General features: G+C 38.4%; 1 protein-coding gene across 1 annotated transcript in view; it reads left to right on the top strand.

Annotated features, from left to right (window-relative positions):
• The window catches only part of LOC141908246 (uncharacterized), a 158,309-nt gene that overhangs the window by 116,627 nt on the left and 18,561 nt on the right, over positions 1–23,121 (top strand). The window contains exons 15-16 of the mRNA XM_074798233.1: positions 4,148–4,252; positions 11,510–11,590. Coding sequence (XP_074654334.1) covers positions 4,148–4,252; positions 11,510–11,590 — 186 coding nt within the window. The remainder of the gene's footprint in view (positions 1–4,147; positions 4,253–11,509; positions 11,591–23,121) is intronic.

The raw sequence follows: 23,121 nt of genomic DNA, 5'->3' as shown, positions 1-23,121 counted from the left end.
TTGAAAAATCTTAAATGTTTAAGATCAAGCAGGGCTTAAAAGATTTGTATGGTCTAAGATCATATATGCATTGTAGCTTGTAAAAATCCTGCCATCACTTAATAAATGCCGATTACATGTAGGGCTAACCAGCGGCAGTGAAATTGCAGCGGCCGCAGCTAGGTTAACATCGCCTTAATTTTGTAACTGTTTCGACCTAGGCCTACTTGATGATGACGAAAGCGGAGTAGCATCCAGAGTTGACACGGAATTAAAAGAGGAACATTGCGAGTTATTTACATTACTATTTACACAGTTTTGTTCGACTGCAATCTCAGATAATTCATTGTCTGAATCTTCTTCAGACGACGAGGAAGGAATGTCCTGACAATCGTTGACGAAATAATCCTCTAACAGAGTCATCCACTCACTATTTACAGCTACAGATTGAAGGTTACAACTCATCAATTTATTAAGAGAGTTCGCTATGTTCGTTGCTCTTTAGAAAGAGACATTACTTTGTAATTAAAACGACGAAATAAACCAGATTGTACGAGCGATAATCATTGAATTCGATGGGAAACCATGTTTTTTAGAGTAGAGTCAATGGGAAAACAACAGTATTTATAGGTAGACTGACACTAATTATAGAGAACTGAGTGAGAAGAGTAATTACAAATAAATAATGAGTGACATGATAATTAATAACTAAGTGAGTGAGTAGATAATTAATTAATTAAGGAACAACAAACTGAAACAAATCAAAGAGAAATAAATCAAAATTAAACTAAATCAAAGTAAAATAAACAGAGTCGACTGAGTTCGATGGCTGGATGAAAGTTGGTGAAGTTTCTGTGGAATTCAAGTAGTTTTTCAAGCCCATGCGTCCAAATGATGAAGACGTCGTTGATGAAGCGATTGTATAAAAGTTGCGAGTGCTGCTGTGTTTTGAGGAAGTCTTCTTCAATGACAGACATGAATATGTTGGCGTATTGGGGGGCCATTCTGGTGCCCATAGCTGTACCCTTGGTCTGGATGTAGAGCGATCCGTTGAATTTGAAGTAGTTGTGTTTGAGTACAAACTTGGTGAGATCGATGATGGTCTGTGAGTTTTCGTTGTTAGGTTAGGTTCTGGAAATTGCGGTGAGTCCATCTTCATGTGGTATGCTGGTGTAGAGAGCTGTGACGTCCATAGTGACGAGTAGGGTGTCTGCTGGGAGGTCTTTGATGTTTGCGAGTTTGTTGATGAAATCTGTGGTGTGGAAGTAGGAGATGATCTATGTAGCCAGATATATTCTCGGTGATAGTCCCGATGCTGGAGATGATTGGGCGTCCGGGTTATTCTTCTTGTGTATCTTCAGGAGAATGTAGAAGGTGCCCGGTGTCAGATCAGCTGGTATTGTAGCGAGTAGTTCTTCAATTCGGTGGGTAGAGGTTTGATGAGTTGTTTGAGTTCTTTGGTAAACTGGCTGGTGGGGTCTTGGTCGAGTTTTTTGTAGAAGTTGGTATTGTGAAGTTGGCGGTGTGCTTCGTTGATGTAGTCGTTTCGATTCATGATGACAGTGGTGCCTCCTTTGTCAGCAGGTTTGATGATGATGTCTCCGTTGTTTTTGCGTGTGATTATGGCTTTTTGGTTTACCTTTATCAGCAGTATGAGGTTGGCATTGAGCCAATTCATGTAAAGTCGCGGTACGTTATTTTATGTGAGCATTTTTTTCATTGGTTCTCGGGTTAAACGATGTATAATCGATGCGATTGAAGACATGACGAACCTCCGTCGATGACATGGTCAACTTTGTTTAAATTCGACGAAAAACTGTTTTTGGCGGGAAAATTCTTAGCTCTTGCGTATAAAATTGCAATGACCTCGATTGTGGGAGCGTCGTCTCGACGAGCGAATGGGATTGGCTGTTTTTGGGATATACGGGGAATTCCGGCGCTACTAGAATAATAATGGGGAAGCCATTTATGGCGAACGTTTCTTTGGACAAGGTGTGTGCGAATTTTAATTGCTCATTGCTGGTGAGAATATAATTATTTCACATATCGCCATAGGTATTGTCTAATTTTGATACCCGGTGATTGTGTTGATTGAGATTGAAGTGAAGCGAAGGTTCACTGCACAAGGCCTCTACGTGTGCTAAACATTAGACTGTTGCACACACAAACACACGCTCATACAGACTACTATATGGTGATGCTGTAACGCTGCTTGGCGCGTGCACGTTTGATATGATAACAGGCTGAATAATCATCGTAGCAGAAGATGAGCGCTGTGTTTTCTGTTTGATAGAATTTGTAATAAATTGTTATTTCTTGTGACCTGAAAATACTAAGCAGCAAACTATAGGTATAGGTCGAGGTCTGAATATTGTAGTGGTAAATTCCAGGATTTAAAACAATCTAATGCTACGCCCCGGTGTTTTTAGCCATACATTGGAACAGGTTTCGTTTCCAAGACTCAATATTCAGCGACCCTCTGATATGTGACATCATGTGAATTTTATTTGAATATTTTTTCATATTGTGAAAAATATTTTTTTGAAAATATAAAATAGTTTCCCTGCCGCGCCTACCTGTACTGTACAGAATTTTGGACGTGGACCTTAAACAAATGTATATCTTTGGTCTGATTTGACTACAAAATAATTCTTTAAGAAAGATAAAATGCAATATAAACTTGTGAAACTTTGAAGTCACGAATTAATAAGATTTTTCAAGCAATGCCCTTATTCCAAACAACCTCTAGCTTTCAAGGTAAACCACACTTTGCCCATGGGCAATTTATTGTTCTGCTGTAGTGAGATTGTATTGAATTTTAGGTGGTGTGTTGATGATTTCTGATCTGACTCTGTTTCTGAAGCTAGTGATGTAAAGATCGAGCTCAGTGTTGCGACCTTCGGGGGGAGACCAACTGGATTGAGTCTTGAGTGCGGGTACAGGTAGTCTGCGATTATCACTTAGTGTGGTGTCTGTGGTACCTGAACTGGTGATCTGTGTGTAAGGCGTGTTTTCGGTATCAGCTTGTACTGTGGTGGTTTCTGTTTCTGGTCGATGCTGTGAGGTGTAGTGGTTCCTGTGTCGATAGTATTCTTTCTGCGGAAGAATTCTTTGAGGCGGAGGCGTCTGGAAAATTGTTCCATGTCGCCGCAGAGTTGAACTTTGTCGATATTGTTGGTGTGACAAAAGCTTAGACCTTTGGAGAGTACATTTAGTTCGACTTGAGATGGTTCGTATGTAGACAGATTGACAACGTTGGTAGTTGGTAGTAGTGTTGGCTGGTTCTAGTTGTTTCAGTTTGTCGAATTTTCTATTTTTGGTATGAAGTGCTGACTTCATGTGTTGATCGTGGATTTCAGTTGGCTGTGGATTCGATAGCGGTTCTCTGAGTGTCGTTAAGTTGGTGATCATTGAGTAGTAGTTGGAGTTGATTCTTAATCTGCCGCTGCTTGCTGTACATGACACTGATGAGATGGTTTTGTAGCTCCTTCGAGAATATCTTGCAGAGTATTTCGGAATACTGGGTATGGTAGGTGTTGCGTAAGGATTCGTGATTCTCAGTCCTTGCCGTACGATGTTGGACTCCTTGCATCTTGTGAGGAAGTAGATGTCACTCTGAACTTGAGCAAGTTGTTTCTTCGTGTTGACTATTCTCCATTTCGATAATGTTATTTGTATTTCTACGCTGTTTTTCAGCTACTTCTTAGCTTTCATTCAATACCCGATTTAGGCACATCAGTAAATGGGTTACGAAACTACGATTAGTGAAATAGACCGATAACTTTGAATGTTTTAACAAATTAAATGAATAGCTCATTAAGAAAAGGCATCTTAAAACTAACAATTAGACCATTTAGATGTAGAATTTTTTAATAATCCTTGTATATTTAGGAAGAAAAGGCTTTAAACTTTTATGTCATGTCAAAAACAGAAAATCGTTATTTTTGCCATTGTGCACTGTAATAGCCTGTATGTATTCTGTATTCATAATTCTGTATGTATTCACTAGGCTGTGTTTGAATACTGATACACTCAGATTTTTTAGCATTTCCAAACCACTTCCCAACTAGGCATGGTGACCCTGGACCCCTAGTTATCCAGGAAATGATCAGTAATATGTTAATCAGTATTTTTCAAATTGCACCTTACACCGAATATATGTTTCCAGTTTCATTGGCAAAATTGAAGAAGGGATGGAAGAGAAAGAAAGAGAACAATGATGAAATCAGTCAGAAGAGAAGAAAATACAGAACACTAAGGACAATGAAATCAGGTATGCGTGTTGTGTACATATATTTACACGTATATATATTTAAACTACATGTATTAACCACTCCATGTGGGAAAAAAAGATGTGACCACGTAGTCCCTATCAGTCTCCATAACCTCTTTCTGGTAGTGAATACCAATGCAACTATCAGCAGACAGCTCAGGGTAGTTCAACGTTTGAACCAGCTCTATTTACCCATTTCATAGACTCTGCAGTCAGCCACAGGGGCTTTGGGACCTCCAGATGATAAAGGGGGATAGATGGGTACTTCAGGTTTCTGTTTCAAAGCCCTAGTATCTTGTATGGTTGTGACAATGCTTGAGGACAATTGCCTTGCAATGGACATAAACATGCCTCAAAGAGGTCAGAAATTCACCAATTGTTTCGCCTGGATGGCAAATCGAATAAATCATTGCACCTGTGCATCTTTTGCACCTTTGAACGTTGAGTTCCCAAGTAATGATATTGACAGGGCTGAGGAAGACAAAGCAAAGCTTAAACTTATTAGAACAGTTAATAACATAAAGAGTAATCTCTGCGATAACTGCAGTGGATTTAGTGGGGCCAGTTTTATAGACAGGTATTAATTTTTCAATTGAGTTACCCCCAGGTTATAGTTAAAACTGGTCTTTAAATCCGGGCCCAGGGCATAAAAATATTGAAAGTCATATCAACAAGCATTTCGCCAATTGGGCTTGTTGTCCCTGGACCCTAAACGTAAGTCGTTGATCTATGCACTGACCGTTGTGAATGAAGGGTTAGGGGGGCTCTCCGCCGGCATCCCTTTAGTCCAACGACTTTCATTACTTTTCCTCTTTCCAGCCTGGAAATAGTTTCAAAAACTTGACTGCAATCAGCTTCTAAATGTAGTGTTCAATTCAGACAGAAATATAACATTCCATTGGTCCATTTCAAATTTGCGTATAGTAATGTATTATGAATCAATCTCGCGTAAAGAAAAAGTTACCGGGTTAAAACAACAAAAAAGAATGTTGTTAGGAATAGTCATCCATTGAAGCACATCCCTGAAATTCCTACGAATTACCCGACGACCTTTAATGGTGGTAGTAGTAGTAGTAGTAGCAGTAGCAGCAGCAGCAGCAGCAGCAGCAGCAGCAGTAGTAGTTGTATTACAGGCATTGGGCTAATTTAATTGGGCTCAGTAGCGCTTTGGTCGCTTAATTTTGCAAATAATGTCAATAGATAGTGGCAGCGACAGGCCTAGTTATTAAGGTGCTGCTTGATAGTTGTGTGTATTTTCGGTGTTATCTGTTTAAACGGTTCTTAAATGCGTTTGTGGATGGCTCTGTCACTACTTGTTCTTGGAGTCTATTCCATGTGTTAATGAGGCATATACCAAAGAAGTGGTGTAGCAATGTTTCTTTTCTAGCTTCTATGAATGACCTCTATTCTGGTCTTTGGATAGCTCGAAGGGTATATCGGTTACGTTGAACTTGATATTTATATGTGTTAATCATATCGCCACATACTCCTCTGTGGGCACGGGTTGGTAAGAGTTGACAGAGACCTTCATGGTATATAAAACTAGCTTATGTCGGCAAGCTACGCGACGCCTGCCGACTCCTACCGACGCAACTGCGACTAGCGGGATATGAGATCCTCCAAAGTTGCTTCCCTGCACCAGCTCAGATGGTGACATGATAAGCATTTCAAGAATAAATTCAAGTTACTTTGAATTATTAGCTTTGAATTATTCACTTGGTGTGAACGGGCACCTTGCACCAAGGGTCGGTAATGTAGCGGTTTTAAATTCCTTGTTTTGTGCTGGGAAAGTCAGTGGGAGTCTTTAAATTTGAAAGGTTGGCAGACAATGTCCTTGAAAACCTTTAATTTTTACAGTTAGACCGAAATTATCGCCGATCTCCAGTTCAGTAGGCCTTGCTTTGCTTGTCGACATAAGCCAGCCTTTAGTTCTCTTAACGGTCTGGGTAGTTTAGTTGCTCGTTGATGTACAGCTTCAAGGTTGTCAATTAACATTTGAAGTTTTGGGTCAAATATTACCGTGCCATATTCAAGTATTGGTCGGGCAAGTGCCGTATACAGATATTTGAAAGTCATCTTGTTGAGTATGTATGCTTAATAAGGTTGAGATTCTATTCGCTCTTGTTACAACGACTTTGCTGTGCTCGATTATAACACTAGATCTTTTTCATGCAGGGTGATCTGAATATGTTGCTGTGTACCACCTTCGTTAAGAATGTAGTAGGCATTCAAATTGTTGTTTAGTTTAAGATGGCGGACGTGATATTTATCAGTGTGGACCTCGAGTTGCCTTTTTTTACATCAGTGTTGTAGGTGATAAATGTTTTCTTGTAATGTGTTACTGTCTTGTGCAGATTATATGCACAGTACAATTTAGCATCATCAGCAAAACATTTTTGTTCTACAGGAAATAACATTTGGGCTGTCGTTTATGTACACCAGGAACATGGGTGGTCTTTCCAGCTTGAGTAATCATTATTAAATCAAACGCCTTGGAGCCGCTCAGTTGAGGAGCATTGAATCCATTTAAGGCAGTTACCAGATTTCCTGTACTTGGACAATTTGAGTTGTTATCTTTGATGCAGCACTTTGTTGAATGCTTTTCTAAAGTCTGTATATAAAACGTTGACTTTTTTTTCCTTGGTCAATGAAGTTGGTCCAGTCGTACGTACATTCGAATAACTGTGTCGCTAATGATCTTTTCTCGATGAATACGTTCTGTTGTGGCAAAAGGAAACCTTTTGGTTGTAAGTGGTCAATGACCATGCTGCATATTATGGTTTCAAGCACTTAACAAACCACCAAAGTAAGACTTATCGGTCTGTAATAATTGACTTTGTGTTTGTTACCTTTTTCTTTTGTAGATTGCAGTGGTTTGTCCTTTTTATGGTCTTGGGGTATAGTGCCTGTGCTACTTGAATTTTGAAATAGTATCTTTAGTGGATCGGCTATTTCTCCTACCTATTCTGTTAGGATGCATGTATGAATGCCAGATCCAGGTGATTTGTTTGGGTTGATCTTTTCAAGTATCTTGATAATATCATCTTTGTTGAAATCAATATTGTCGAGCTCCACCTGGCACTCCACGTTACATGCAAGGTTATTGTGTAGGTCTTCATTAGTAAAAACCGATGAAGTCATTGCGTATGTTGGCTTTGTCTAGGTCGCTTGATATGATACCTTTCTCATATGCCTGGGTGGCCTTTCTGATTTCTCATTTGCTTGGAGTAATCTGTCAGATTCCTCCAAGATGCTATATCAGATCAGCTGATATAGCATCGAATTTTTAAAGATGAGTCTGATATTTACACAACTGGAATACTTATTTTATCATTATTAATTGAAGTCATTTTAGCAATCGGATTAGCGCATCAGCGATCCGTTTTGGAGCCTGATTATTTGTATTAGTTGGTTAACTGCAGCACAGTGATGAGCGATATCGCTTTATACGCTTGTGTTCACTGCGTGTGTGCATCCTTTATAGATAATGCGCATTAGGTGTATATTGCGCGTAACAAAGATTTGTCTGAGGTAAGATGTAAGCTTGCCTGCCTAATTAAAACAATCCTATCTTTAACGTATTCAAAACCATGTCAATACCCGGTGAATGTGTACAAGTCGCGTTCTCACATGGCAGTGGCCTGGTGTTGAATGTTATAGTTCGTAACTATCACTGAGTGTCTTCGATCAAAATTGTTTCTTACCCGTCCACATAGAAAGATTCTTTCTAGTTCCACATATTGATACTTGAGCATATATTTTGTTACCACAATCAATCGGAAAGTTGTAGCTCATGAGGTGTTCTATGACTGTCGTGAGTTTCAAGGTCATTGGTCTTTGTATATGGCCACCAGGGGGCATTGAGTAATACAGTATTTATGATATTTTTCGCTTTAGTGAAGTCCATTTTGTTATCGCATATGAAACTTTCTTCCTTTGGTAAAAAATAACTTCCATCGGAAGCTTAGTTTCACTTTGGAACTTTTAAAACATTCAATGCAGTAATAAAAGGTCTAACTCTTTTGAATTCATCGGAATCTGTTGCTTATTTATGAATTTAGTTATTTATTTGTTGTTGGAACTACATTTCGTTTCGGAAGAACACATGCACTTTTATGTTATATTCATGCTTCACACACGTGCTCAATACCTACTTGCTGCTATGTGATGTATTGAATCGGTGCATGTAATCGGTGCATGTATATGAAAAGCGCCTCGTGCGGCCTAGTTGAAGTTTTCCTGGAAACTGCAAATAATTCAACTGCCAGGGTTCGTCGCGGCTGTCCATGAAAAAAGTGAATTTTATAGAAGGGTAGTAAAATTGGGAACTAGGAAATTGTTTAATTTACAAAAATAAATTTTCTAACAAACTTCGCACACAGTGTATGGAAATCGTGATGCCATGAACGTGGAGAGTTTCTATTTGAGTTAGTGGGGAACCTGCTACCATGTATATTCATGATGAATCGTCGTGCAGTTGTGTGTGATGGAGATCGTATCAATTGACAGATTTTCATGAAAACTTCAAGATTCAATCAAGGGGGACCTCTTAGGCTTTTTTGATTACTTGGCGCACGGATTCTCTGAAATTCTGCCAAAGACTTCATGCCAAAGATAGGTAGGCCTATGTGTTTCCATTCATAATTCGAAAAGAGACATTTTTTGTTGATATTTTCCATCCTTATTTTCGATATTATTATCCGTAAAAAGTCAGTCTTCTCCCATAATTTGAATTCAATCCAATGGTTTTCACTATTTTTCATTTGTTCTGCTTATAAACCTCTAATGTAGAGTACCAATGTTTAATTTTGAAGCTGATTAAACATCTACTCATGTAAATTTAGGAATGTCCATATTAAGAATTTCGTTTCTTGTTCTATTTTGTATTCGTACCTATGCATATTTTGATACCACAATCAATCGCAAAGTTGTAGCTCATGACATGGTCTATGATTGTGGTGAGTTTCAAGGTCATTAGTTATTCAATATGGTCACAAGGGGGTGTTGAATAGTAGAATAATTTAGTATTTTCTTATTGTATTGATACGTGGCCATATTTTGTTACGGTACCATGATCAATTGCAAAGTTGTAGCATGTATGACATGATCCATGATTGTGGTGGGTTTAAAGGTCATTGGGGTTGCATAGTCACCAGGGGGCGTTGACTAGTAGAATACCTTATATAGATGATACTTTTAGGGATCATTTCTATAGTATGTTTCGCTTGGACGTCACGCAAATGTGATTCCGACCTTAGTATTTCCATATTACATTGGTACCTAGACATATTTTGTTATCCCAATCAATGACAAAATCGTAGCTGCTGACATTTTCCATGAAAGTGGTGAGTTTCGAGGACATTGGCTTTTTGTATATGATCACCAGGGGCGTCGAATATGGAAATTGTAAGATTGTTGAGCATTTGAATCACTTCCCAAGCGGGCATGTCCCTGGACCCCTAGTTAAAGAACATTTTATTTAAATATAATAGGATGATGTGGATATTTTATGTAAACCACTCTAAAATGCAGTGGAGAGCGGTATAAAAATACATTTTATAATCATTATTATTAAGATTGGTTGACTTCTATGACGTCATGCCAATGCTAGTAAAGTGGATCGAAAGTCGTAGTATAAACAAAAGCACCGCATCTTTTAATTTTCATAGTTACTTCAAATTGTAACTTCATTCTCGTAAAACATTAGACACAGCTGAAAATGACACAAAATAATGTTTCAATTATTCCCTACAAGATAGCGTCGGCGGATTTCTGATTTATTGGCTACAAAGATATTCTATCACATTTTTAGCAATCGCTTAGTGATATGTCTGCATTGACATTGGCAGTAAAGAATGGGGAATGGCCTCTTTTGAATAGAAAAACATAACTGTATGTAACCCGGTATATAGATACCATAGTCTTTAAATACCACTGTTATTCCTCCTATCAGAAGCAATGAGATTAATTGAGATTAATTCTCAACGGCAGAATACATATTTCTAGAGCAGTGGAACGGTCAGCCTACTCATGACTGGAACCCGTATAGGTAAGTTATGTTATCGCACAGGAACACCTTTACTAAAGTTAAAACCATTTCATGATGACACGAAACATCAAACAGTAGGCAGTACCGCCCAACTATGATACGATATCATCAAAGATAGATTATTTATTCAATTTCACCAGAGTTGTTTATTGGAGGAAAATATCATTGTTAAGTACGCCGAGAACAACCATGTTGTATCATCAATCAGTTGACTGACGGTTTATCATAAAATTCCATCGGTTCGGCTATATTCTAAGATAAGTTTTCACTTTAAGATGCCCTGCCCGCCTGCGCACTCACGATTCGCTTTGTAATACGCGCCGGTAAAAATAACTGTTATCTTTTCCATACATTGAACACCACAACAGTGATTAAATTACACGTTGTTTGTCGTAAATTGCAATATCGCGATGGTTATTTGCTGCTGCTGTAGTTTTTTGGAGTTGAATCGAGCGGCCTCAGTAGCTCAGTGAGATAAGGCGTGATGCTGTTGCATCCACTATCAGTGGTGAGTGTCAAGTGGGTTCGAGTCCTGCTGGCTGCTTACTGTATGCGGGCAACACTTTAAAGGTCGTCCCATTGTGAGGTTAAACGCACTATCCAATAGGGTTTAAAACCAAGGTCCGAACGACGTAAACAAACAAAAAGACTAAGCCTGCCTCAGTGACACCAACGTCGGCATCGCTCGCTGTGCGACGTTTTGATGCGTACATTTGTCCGGTCGATCTACCTATTATGCATCAGAGTATTTTCATTCAGAAAAGTTTTTGTTTTCATTATTTAGCAATAGGGCCTAACTGTTCATGCATGAAAAACCACTGTCAGTCGAGATTATCTTTATAGTTGTACGTTGAATACGAATCTTGTGTAGGCGAAAGTGCCAAATGGGTTTTTTGTATACAAATCTTGATTGATATAAATCTCTTGGCTGGGATATGATGGAAAACATCAGAATAGACTAGTTTGTCTTTAACAGAATCCCATGAATGAGGTTTAACAATACAAATAGCATAAATAGGCTAAATCGTTTGGCAGAAAAATGAAATTCATTCAATTCTTAAGTCTGTGGTCTCCCAATCAACATCGTCATAGAACAATTTCCGGCAGATGTAAAGCATTTACCGCTTAATACCTTACCACAGTATAATCTACCAATGCTTCAAGGCCCATGGGCCTTTTGTTATTGAAAATCTGATCTGTATTTTCAGGGATATGTTTAAATGCTCGCATGGCAGGAAATCAAAATGAAATTCCTCAGCAGCCAGTCAAAGCACCAGAATCCCTGCTAGGTAAGAAATGTAGAATTATCGTGATACCAAGACTAGATAAAGATCGGACAAGTTCAATATTTGTGGTTATCGGATTCAACTGACTTCTAAGAGGCAAGTTTATGTACATTGCAAGCCAATTGTCTTCCAATTTGATACAACCACAACAGATATTATCAGCCTTCACAGATTCTGAAAATGCAAGTTTTGGATATCAATTGATATAATATTCCATGTAGAGTTTTCAGTTTTCATACGGGAATGCGAAATTGAATGTTTGTATGACCTTGATAGGTCATGATGTCATCCCAGATGGCTTATTGGTGGCCTTCTTGGATTCTGAAATTATACATTTTATTCACCAACTCAAAAGTATTCCAGAATTCGACCCCAGTGAAGTTGGTTACTTGTTTCATATTCCTTATTCGGTTACTTTTTCAAATATCCCCTCGAATAAGTAACAATTAACTGTTATTTGTTCCTGGTATGGTTTTTACCTATTACTCTACAAATGGAGCGAATTTAAATGACATGGTTTCCACACAAAAGGCTCTTTTGCCTGCCAAGTGAGGGCATATTCGAACAAATCACGTATTTAAGCGTAATCCATTCTCGGAATCGTAGCGAGCAGAATTTATGGTTTCATAAAAATGTTTTCTGCATTTTTCATGAAAATTAAATCGTGAAAATTTCAATTTTTATCAGCCAATCAGGAAGTTGTGTCTTCCCTGTGATTGGTTTATCTGAAAATATCAGCAGCTGTTCACGTGAGTTATCGTGATTTCATTACTGGCGCTTTTGCGCATGACGTCATGTATCAACACGCGACAATACTTCCGCGTTTGCTTCGTGTTCGCTGATTGGCCCATTTACTGGGAAATTCCACAGAAGCCTAATGTGGTTTGTTACAAGCGCTGTGATTGGCCCGACCCGATTCTGGCAGCGCTTTAGCTTAGTGGGTTCGAATCCCTTGACGGGTGAAGATGATGGATCCTATCAATATCTATTGAAACAAATGAGTTTCCCGATTGGGCAGCCGCGGATATCTACCGGAAGTGTTCCGGTTCGATATTTCGAGGTTTCTTTGAATTTTGGCCTGATTTCATCGAATAAGTCGACCATGGTCGTTACGTTTCCGTACTAATTACCACCAAAAACCGTCTGAACAATTTTGTCACAACCAGGATTTCGTTTACAGAAATCAGGTGTTCACGTGAACCCGCGGTATCATCTACTGTTTTACTTCCGGGTTTTATTTTAAGATTTAAAATTGTATTTCAAGATCGATTTCTATGAAATCTTTAGTTGATTTGGTGTTTGGGAGGAATTTTTATTTGCTTTACAGAACATTGATCCTTGACAATTGCGCAAGGTTCGCGAAAAAATAGGTTTTACCAAATCGGGTGTATGGCCTTGATATGCTAATTAGCCATGTGCTCGAATTGCAAATTCAATCAAATTTTATTCTGCCAAAAAAATGTTAAATCCAATTCGCTTTCCGAGAGTTAATGGTATGCTGCATGGAACAAAGTTGTTTTGAGATGGGTCTTGAAGCTTTTGAGGTCGAGAGATAACCATCTAGATAGTTCGTGAGAGTTCCAAAGTTTTGAAGACGCTTCAAGGTAATGTCTTGATATTTGGTTTATACGTGTATCTACCCTAGACACATCTTCAGGCCAAAAACTGGCCCTGTCAGATTCAAGATGGCCGACTGGCAGCCATTGTTGTTCGCCAAAATCAGCACTTTTTACACATTTTTGAAGTTTTCCAGGGAAATTTCGAAGACACTTTTATCAATAACCTTGATCATTTGATATATTTGTATCCCCCAAGGGCCCATTGGCATGAGAAAAATTGGGTCGATCGGACTCAAGATGGCCGTCCTGTGACCTTTTTTGTTCCCAAAAATGTCAATTTTGGCCTGAATTCTGAGTCCTGTAGCTTTCTAATGGTGTGCCATTTTTCATTGCAATTTGTAATGGGTATTCTTTGGAAAGGGTTCTTTTATATCCGAGAGGGTATTTTTGACCAGGCAATTATGACGCAATTGGCGGCCATCTTGGGGTCGTCAGTACTCATTCGTAGGTGGAAAAAAAGTTTTTCCACATCATATTGATACTTAAGCATATTTTGCTACCATAATCAGTTGGAAAGGTGTAGCTCATAACATGTTCTATGATTGTGGTGAGTATCAAGGTCATTGGTTTTTGTTTATGGCCACCAGGGGGCGTTGAACAATACAATAACTTAGTATTTCTATATTACGTTCGTACCTATGCATATTTTGCTACCACAATCAATTGGAAAGTTGTAGCTCATGACATGGTCTATGATCTTGGTGAGTTTCAAGCTCATTGGTTTTGTATATGGCCACCAGGGGCGTTGAACAATACAATAACTTAGATCGATATTTCATTTGTTCCTGCTGTCTGTGTTAACACACGATTTTACTATGTAAATGATATTGAGCAGGGAGTGTATATTGATAAATATAACCCACAGATTACATCATTTATAAAAAGCAAATCTGACAGGCTGGCCATTGTGGCCCTTGGGGCTCTTGTTCCTATTACTGGTTCGACTTCTTAGCTCTGCTGTGACTGAAGGTCAGCAGAGCTGATGGGTTAGGGGGATTATCCATCGCAGTCCGTCCGTCTGTCCGGCCATCCGTCTGTCCGTCAACTTTTGCTTCAATTTGCTACTTTTGCTACAGTACTTTTCTGATCTTGACAGAACTTGGTATGTAGATACTATGGGCCAAATGCGAAAAAGTTATGGAGCCATTTTCCCAATTAAGTCTAGGGGCGCTGTACAGGTGGCGCTTGTAAAATCTTTAAATCGCTTCTTGTCCTACAATTATGATCCGATCTTGACCAAACTTGGTATGTAGATACGAAGGGCCAAGGGCTTAAAAGCTAAAGAGCCATTTTCCAAATTTAACAGGTTTTTTAATCAAGACAGGTTTATCGGTGTTCGACATTTATTCTTACATAGTGGGAGAGTGTATTGCAGGGTTATTCAAGACCGCAAGGCTTAATTCTAGTTAGTAGACTACCATTAGACAATACTTATGGAGACCTTTATGTGTGCCATTATGCGCATGCATGGGTGTCAGCCTGATTGCTGCTGTGTGTCAATGGACTTTTACACACTCTCAGGCATACACTGCCATATGTGTCACACTCTATAGCCTACTGTATTAAGTGCTGTTCTAGCGTGTCTGTATGAATACATCGTTTCAAGTGAAGCGGTGTTATAATGTAAGAAGATTTTTTTATCAAATAACATTATTTATGACGAATGTTTATTTAAACTATTATAGAATTGACAAGATGAGTCTTTTCTGTTACGTAAAATTTGTAATAAAACTTCATCAATATATTCTGTTGACCTGAAAGTACATAGTGGAAAACTGTACTTCGAGTTGAGGTCAATATTTCAGTGGTATTGGAATTAAAAACTCAACTTATATCCCGGTTTTTACAGTATTGAAAATAAAGTTTATTCCAATATGCTGCTCCAATATGGCCAACATGGCTTTCATTTTGAATTAGGGAATGTTAACTGGGTTAGCGTTTACGGGGGTGCTATTGTTCATTTTACCAAACCATCAGGAACTTCAAATTTCTTTTTGAATGTGGTTAACCCCAATTTTAGAAAAATTCAAAATTGATTTGAATTCTAAAATATAGCTGCGAAGCAGCGATGACGGGTTTTCTGCAAAGCCATTCAGGAAGATGGGAATTGTTGTAAATTGAAATATCGATACATAGAATAAAATGCATTGACAGATTCGAACCTAATATGCTACCACTGTGTAAACGTCAAATATGATCAGCTTTGAAACCGAACATACGCGGACGTACAATCAACAAGTATTAATTTATTTGACCAGGCATTTATTTTGGCATTCAAACATCATGATACTGTATTATCACCATGCTTAAAAATGGATCTGTCCTATTAAGAACTCATTTGAAGCACCTGCTGAGTCGATAGATTGAGTGAATTTACAGATAAGAACGTATTATGATTTAGAATAGATTTAAGAAGTTAATATTTTTATTGAAATATTTGAATAAATACATATATTGTAGTGTAGATTCAATCAATAAATTATGAATTGATCTGGTCTGGGTTTCCGGCTGATGTTGATTTTGGCTTTTATGGATTACAAATTCTATAGTGATAAACAATTGATACCTGCAACATGTGTGTAAATCAAACCAATTCCACTAGTTGCGTGTGTTTCCTAATAAACGGGAAAGTCACTCTTGATCTGAGTTATAAGAAAAATAATGTTCATTTAGTTATAGAAATTCATTGCCTTTTTGGAAATTCTGTAATAATATTTGTTCTGTCCTAATTTTTATTACTGTATGAACCAATGATATGCTTTGTAAATATGATGTAATGAAATAAATTTGAATTTGAATTAAATTTGAACATGAGAATCAAGCATAACTTGTGTTTTTTCAACTTGTCTTTTGTTCCAGAGTTTCAATTACAATCAAATCCAAATTGGCTAAAAAGTACATAGGACTAAATGAAATGAACCGTTAGTTACTGCAAACCTATTCCAGTGTTATGTCGATCGTGTTGAATCACTTTCCTTGAGTTGAAAGAATCAGATCTTCTATGGTGCAACATCGGTCGAAGAGAGATATCTTGGTGTTGACTGTCCTTGACCATCTAACTGCATGCATTCGACATTGGAATCAGCATCATACCCATTTGAACTGCAAAATATTCATACAACATGAAAACCTACAGTACATGTATACAGTAATCAAACTTTCACTGATGGTGGATATTTGAATGAGCATTGGGCTTATTTCAGTATTCTAAAGCAGGAAATAATAAGCCCAATCAATAGGCCCTATTCCCATAGGAACAATTGTATAATGCGTACGCTGTACCGTACACTTATCAGTCAAGAATGGAGAAATCGGTATACCAAACCTACGAACAGCAAAATGTACAGGCCTACAATGATTTCTGGTATACAAGCCGTGACCACATTGACTATTAATGTCAGCAGGTCAGAGAAGGCCTGGCCAAATTTAATCACATGGCTCAAATCAATTAGCCTTTCTGCGTGTGAATACTGTATTGTGGGATCATTCATTTATTATGTACGCATGAGGGGAGGGGGAGGGGTCAGGGCAATTACGTACTGTAATGCTTAATGTACATGAAAAAATGGCTGATTTTGCGTACAGAGGGAGAGGGGGTTGAAATAATCAAATTTTATGCGTACGTAATAAATGAATGATCCCTGTTTTAAAAATAGGCCTATCGAGTGAATTAGTACATAGACTGAATTAGACTTTAGGCTAGTCCTGGCCAAATCCTATCCATGTTATAATTGCACCAGTTATAGTAACATCACTGTAGGGCCGACGAGAGGGAAAAAGTTGTGTTTGTAGTACATAGGCATGGTAGGCTTGTCGTACTCACTTAATACCCGGTACTTAAAACGCTGTTGTTACCTGTACGTGACTGTACAGTGATTTCTACAGGTTAGCCGTATGTGAGTATGTTGACGCTCAGACTTGCAATATTGGGATTCGAAACCCAACGAAAAAAAATCTAGTTGTAGTCCACAGAACGTAACTGCAGGGTGGATGAAATTTGATTTACAAATAGCCTAGCCTCACCTAACCCAAACTCTATTCTTTCACGCATGCACGTTTTCAGATTATAGGAACTCACGGCCTTTTTAGGGAGTTCACGTACGGTTAACCTGTGGATATCACCGTACAGTCACTGGCACGTACGGGTAACAACTTCGTACTTAAAAAATGGTATTGGCTACTAGGAACTCACGTACGGCGTTAGTAGGGAACTCACGTATGGTTAACCTGTGGAGATCACCATACAGTCACATACGAGTAACAACTACGTACTTACTGGTATTGGCTACTATATGACAGGCCTATAGACAAATATATACCGGTACTGCGGTAGGCTTTCTTAGCTTCCACACTTCACAACCGAACCAACTGACCAACCAGTATATTTATTCCCAGTACGCACCAACCGGCACAGGCCTAACACTGTTTGTCAACTGTGTGTACCGTAGTAGGCTATCAATAATCACCTGATACTTTTCTGTCATTTGTTTTCTCTCTGAGACGAACGTAATTCTAGCAGCCCTCCGCGACTCAACGACCTTGATTTAAAATTGATCAATTCAAAATCTATTTATTGACGCTTTTGGTTACATGAACTGATCAGCAATATACTGAAATAACCGGAATAACAAGAAATCAAAAATATTAAAGTGGTAACAAACAAATGCCCGTAAACCTGTCAGACACGCGAATGCTGGACTCGTAAATTCTTGGACTCGAACCCGCTGAGCAATAAATCCATAAAATTGACTTTGAAATTGATTGTGGAGAAGAGAGGGAATAATTCGATAGCTCTTCCTCATAAAGAAGAGAGAAATTTCGGAAAGAAAACACAACATGGCTACTAATTGAACGGAGCCAAATTTCCGATGTTTATGGCTCGACAGTGCCTCTATAACGTGGATTCATCAAAATTCCCATGCAGTACCTGGAGATTGAAGTGAGCTGAAGGATATGATACGAATTGTATCGGCGACAGCGGTAAGGTAAGGAAGTCTTTACACTTTTAACAAAAACTATGTGGAAAAGGGAAAAAAATAATAATAAATATAGCTGCAAAGCAGCGATAACGGCTTTTCTGCACAGTCTTAGAATCCTGTTCAACGGTGGATTTCAACAAAGCATTTGATAAGGCTCAACATCAGCCATTACTAAACAGGCTATTAGGAAACAGCATCAATGATAGGTCGCCCAAATGGCTCAGCAGTTATCACTGAACGGAAACTTGTAACCGAAATCAACGGAACACCTCATCTTGGAATGAGACGGTCTAACTAGTGGAGTAACGCAAGGTAGTATCCTAAGTCGTCTTCTGTTTAATGTCCTGACAAATGACATACACAGTAATCCAAAATATACCAGACCGAGTAAATTTCCCAAACGACCTTAACACACTGTTCGACCAAAAAACTTAATGTTCCGACAAAACCACGGGCGACAAAACCAAAATTATGATTTGTCGTGGGTGACAAAACCAAAATATTGAATTGTCACGGGCGACAAAACAAAAATAATGAATTGTCGCGGGCGATAAAACCAAAATAATGAATTTTCGTGGGCGATAAAACCAAAATAATGAATTGTCGCGGACGGCAAAAACAAAATATTGAATTGTTGCGTGCGACAAAACTAAAATAATGAATTGTCGCGGGCGACAAAACCAAACTAGGGGTCCAGGGACACGATGCTCACTTGGGAAGTGGTTTCAAATGCTCAACAATCTAACAATTTCAATACATAACGCCCTCTAGTGACCATATACAAAAACCAATGAACTTGAAACCCACCACAATCATAGAACATGTGAGCAGCTTTGATTTTGTAATTGATTGTGATAACAAAATATCCCTCGTTACCAATTTAATATGGAAACACTAAGTTATTCTACTATTCAACGCCCCCTGGTGACCATATGCAAAACCCAATGACCTTAAAACTCACCACAACCGTAGTACATGTCAAGAAATACAACTTTGCAATTGATCATAGTAACAAAATATGCCTAGGTACCAATCTAATAAGGAAATACTAAGTCATTCTACTATTCAGCGCCCCCTGGTGACTATATGGAATAACTAATGTCCTTAAAAACTCACCACAATCATAGACGATGTCATGAACTACAACTTTGCAATGGATCATGGTAACAAACTATGCCTAGGTACCAATCTAATAAGGAAAAACTAAGCTTTTCTACTATTCAACGCCCCCTGGTGTCTATATGGAATAACTAATGTCCTTAAAAACTCACCACAATCATAGAAGATGTCATGAACTACAACTTTGCAATTGATCATGGTAACAAACTATGCCTTGGTTCAAATATAATATAGCGATACTAAGTTATTGTATTATTCAACGCCCCCTGATGGCCACATACAAAAACCAATGACCTTGAAACTCACCAAAATCATAGAACACGTTATGGGCTACAACTTTCCAATTGAATATAGTAACACAATATGCTTAGGTATCAATTTAATGTGGAAAAACTTTTTCCCACCTACGAATGAGTACTGATGACACCAAGATGGCCGCCAATTGCGTCATAATTGGCTGATCAAAATACCTGTCCCAGGTATAAAACATCCCTCTCTAAAGAATACCCATCAGCAATTGCAATGAGAAATGGCAAACCAAATTGACATTTTTGGGCACTAAAACGGTCATAGGACGGCCATCTTGAGTCAGATCGACCCAATTTTCTTATGTTGATGGGCCGTGAACGCAATAGCCCGCTGGGACTAAAGTCCCAAGTGGACTGAAAAAGAATTGTCGCGGGCGACAAAACCAAGCTAATGAATTGTCGCAGGTGATAAAACCAAAATATTGAATTGTCACGAGCGACAAAACCAAAATAATGAATTGTCGTGGGCGATAAAACCAAAATAATGAATTGTCATGTGCGACAAAACCAAAATAATGAATTGTCGCGGGCGACAAAACCAAAAAAAAATTTGTCGCGGACGACAAAAACGAAATATAAAACCAAAATAATGAATTGTCTCGGGCGACAAAACCAAAATATTGAATTGTTGCGGGCGACAAAACCAAAAAAAAAAAATTGTCGCCGGCGACAAAAACAGAAGATAAAACCAAAATAATGAATTGTCGCGGGCGACAAAACCAAAATAATGAATTGTCGCTGACGATAAAACCAAAGTAATGAATTGTCGTGGGCGATAAAACCAAAATAATGAATTGTCACGTGCGACAAAACCAAAATAATGAATTGTCACATGCGACAAAACCAAAATAATGAATTGTCGCGGGCAATAAAACCGTAATAATGAAATGTCGCGGGGGATAAAACCAAAATTATGAATTGTCGCGGGCAATTAAACCAAAACGATGAATTGTCGCGGGCAACAAAACCAAAAAAAAAATTGTCGCGGGCGACAAAAACAAAATATAAAACCACAATAATGAATTGTCTCGGGCGACAAAACCAAAAAGAAGAATTGTCGCGTGCGACAAAACCAAAATAATGAATTGTCGCGGGCGACAAAACCAAAATAATGAATTGTCGCTGGAGATAAAACCAAAGTAATGAATTGTCGTGGGCGATAAAACCAAAATATTGAATTGTCGCGGGCGACAAAACCAAACTAATGAATTGTCGCGGGCGAGAAAAACCAAAAAAAGAATTGTCGGGCGACAAAACCAAAATAATGAATTGTCGCGGGCGATAAAACCAAAATAATGAATTGTCGCGGGCGATAAAACCAAAATAATGAATTGTCGCGGGCGATAAAACCAAAATAATGAATTGTCGCGGGCGATAAAACCAAAATAATGAATTGTCGCGGGCGACAAAACCAAAATGGTGAATTGTTGCGGGCGACAAACCAAAATAATGAATTGTCGCGGGCGATAAAACCGTAATAATGAATTGTCGCGGGCGATAAAACCAAAATAATGAATTGTCTCGGGCAACAAAACCAAAATAATGAATTTTCATGTGCGACAAAACCAAAATAATGAATTGTCGCGGGCGACAAAACCAAAATAATGAATTGTCGCTGACGATAAAACCAAAGTAACGACCTGTCGTGGGCGATAAAACCAAAATAATGAATTGTCACGTGCGACAAAACCAAAATAATGAATTGTCGAGGGCAACAAAACCAAAAAAAAATTGTCGCGGGCGACAAAAACAAAATATAAAACCAAAATAATGAATTGTCTCGGGCGACAAAACTAAAAAGAAGAATTGTCGAGGGCGATAAAACCAAAATAATGAATTGTCTCGGGCAACAAAACCAAAATAATGAATTTTCGCGGGCGATAAAACCAAAATAATGAATTGTCGCGGGCGATAAAACCAAAATAATGAATTGTCGCGGGCGACAAAACCAAAATGGTGAATTGTTGCGGGCGACAAACTAAAATAATGAATTGTCGGGGGCGATAAAACCGTAATAATGAATTGTCGCGGGCGATAAAACCAAAATAATGAATTGTCTCGGGCAATAAAACCAAAATAATGAATTTTCGCGGGCGATAAAACCAAAATATTGAATTGTCGCGGGCGACAAAAACAAAATATAAAACCAAAATAATGAATTGTCGCGGGCGACAAAACCAAAATAATGAATTGTCGCTGGCGATAAAACCAAAGTAATGAATTGTCGTGGGCAATAAAACCAAAATAATGAATTGTCTCGGGCGACAAAAACAAAATATTGAATTGTCACGTGCGACAAAACCAAAGTAATGAATTGTCGCTGGCGACAATACCAAAATAATGAATTGTCTCGTGCCACAAAACCAAAATAATGAATTGTCGCGGGCGATAAAACCAAAATAATGAATTATCGCGGGCTATAAAACCAAAATATTGAATTGTCGCTGGAGATAAAACCAAAGTAATGAATTGTCGCGGGCGATAAAACCAAAATATTGAATTGTCGCGGGCGACAAAACCAAAATATTGAATTGTCGCGGGCGACAAAATCAAACTAATGAATTGTCGCGGGCGACAAAACCAAAAAAAGAATTGTCGGGGCGACAAAACCAAAATAATGAATTGTTGCGGGCGATTAAACCAAAATATTGAATTGTCGCGGGCGACAAAATCAAACTAATGAATTGTCGCGGGCGACAAAACCAAAAAAAGAATTGTCGGGTGACAAAACCAAAATAATGAATTGTTGCGGGCGATAAAACCAAAATATTGAATTGTCGCGGGTGATAAAACCAAAGTATTGAATCGTCGCGGGCGACAAAACCAAAAAAAAAATTGTCGGGCGACAAAAACAAAATATAAAACCAAAATAATGAATTGTCGCGGGTGACAAAACTAAAAAGAAGGATTTTCGCGGGCGACAAAACCAAAATAATGAATTGTCGCTGGCGATAAAACCAATGTAATGAATTGTCGTGGGCGATAAAGTCAAAATATTGAATTTTTCGCGGGCGACAAAACCAAAATATTGAATTGTTGCGGGCGACAAAATCAAAATCGTTGTTTTCTCGCGTTATTTTAGTTTTGTCGTTATGTCGCCCTCATTTGCATATTCGTGTTTTTTTATCTTATCAGCCACCATACTAAAGCCCTAAGGTCGCGTAAAACTCGATAAACACTTCAAGCGACACAGCGAACGATATCCTTTCCTCCACAGCGAACACTTACTCCGAATGTCAAGTGTGTGTCCAGCATACGGATAGGAGTGTGTTGTATACTTGTATTTAGTAAATACCTTGTGGATTTGACAATGATCGGTATGTACTGTAGGAAATATAGAGTATTGATGGTATTGATATAGAGGTTGAAGCCCGCGGCCGAATAAAGTAATATATATCTTTATTTTGATACCTCGTCGACATAACAGCTTTTCTCCGCTATATCTCTTCGGCGTGTTTAGTTTAGGCCTATGACTCCCCGGTACTCTTATGATTTATCTTAGTAAATAC

This window comes from Tubulanus polymorphus, chromosome 1 (assembly GCF_964204645.1).
Source record: "Tubulanus polymorphus chromosome 1, tnTubPoly1.2, whole genome shotgun sequence".
NCBI lineage: Eukaryota > Metazoa > Nemertea > Palaeonemertea > Tubulaniformes > Tubulanidae > Tubulanus > Tubulanus polymorphus.
The sequence above is the reverse complement of the archived record's forward strand: the minus strand, read 5'-3'. Positions and strand labels throughout refer to the sequence as shown.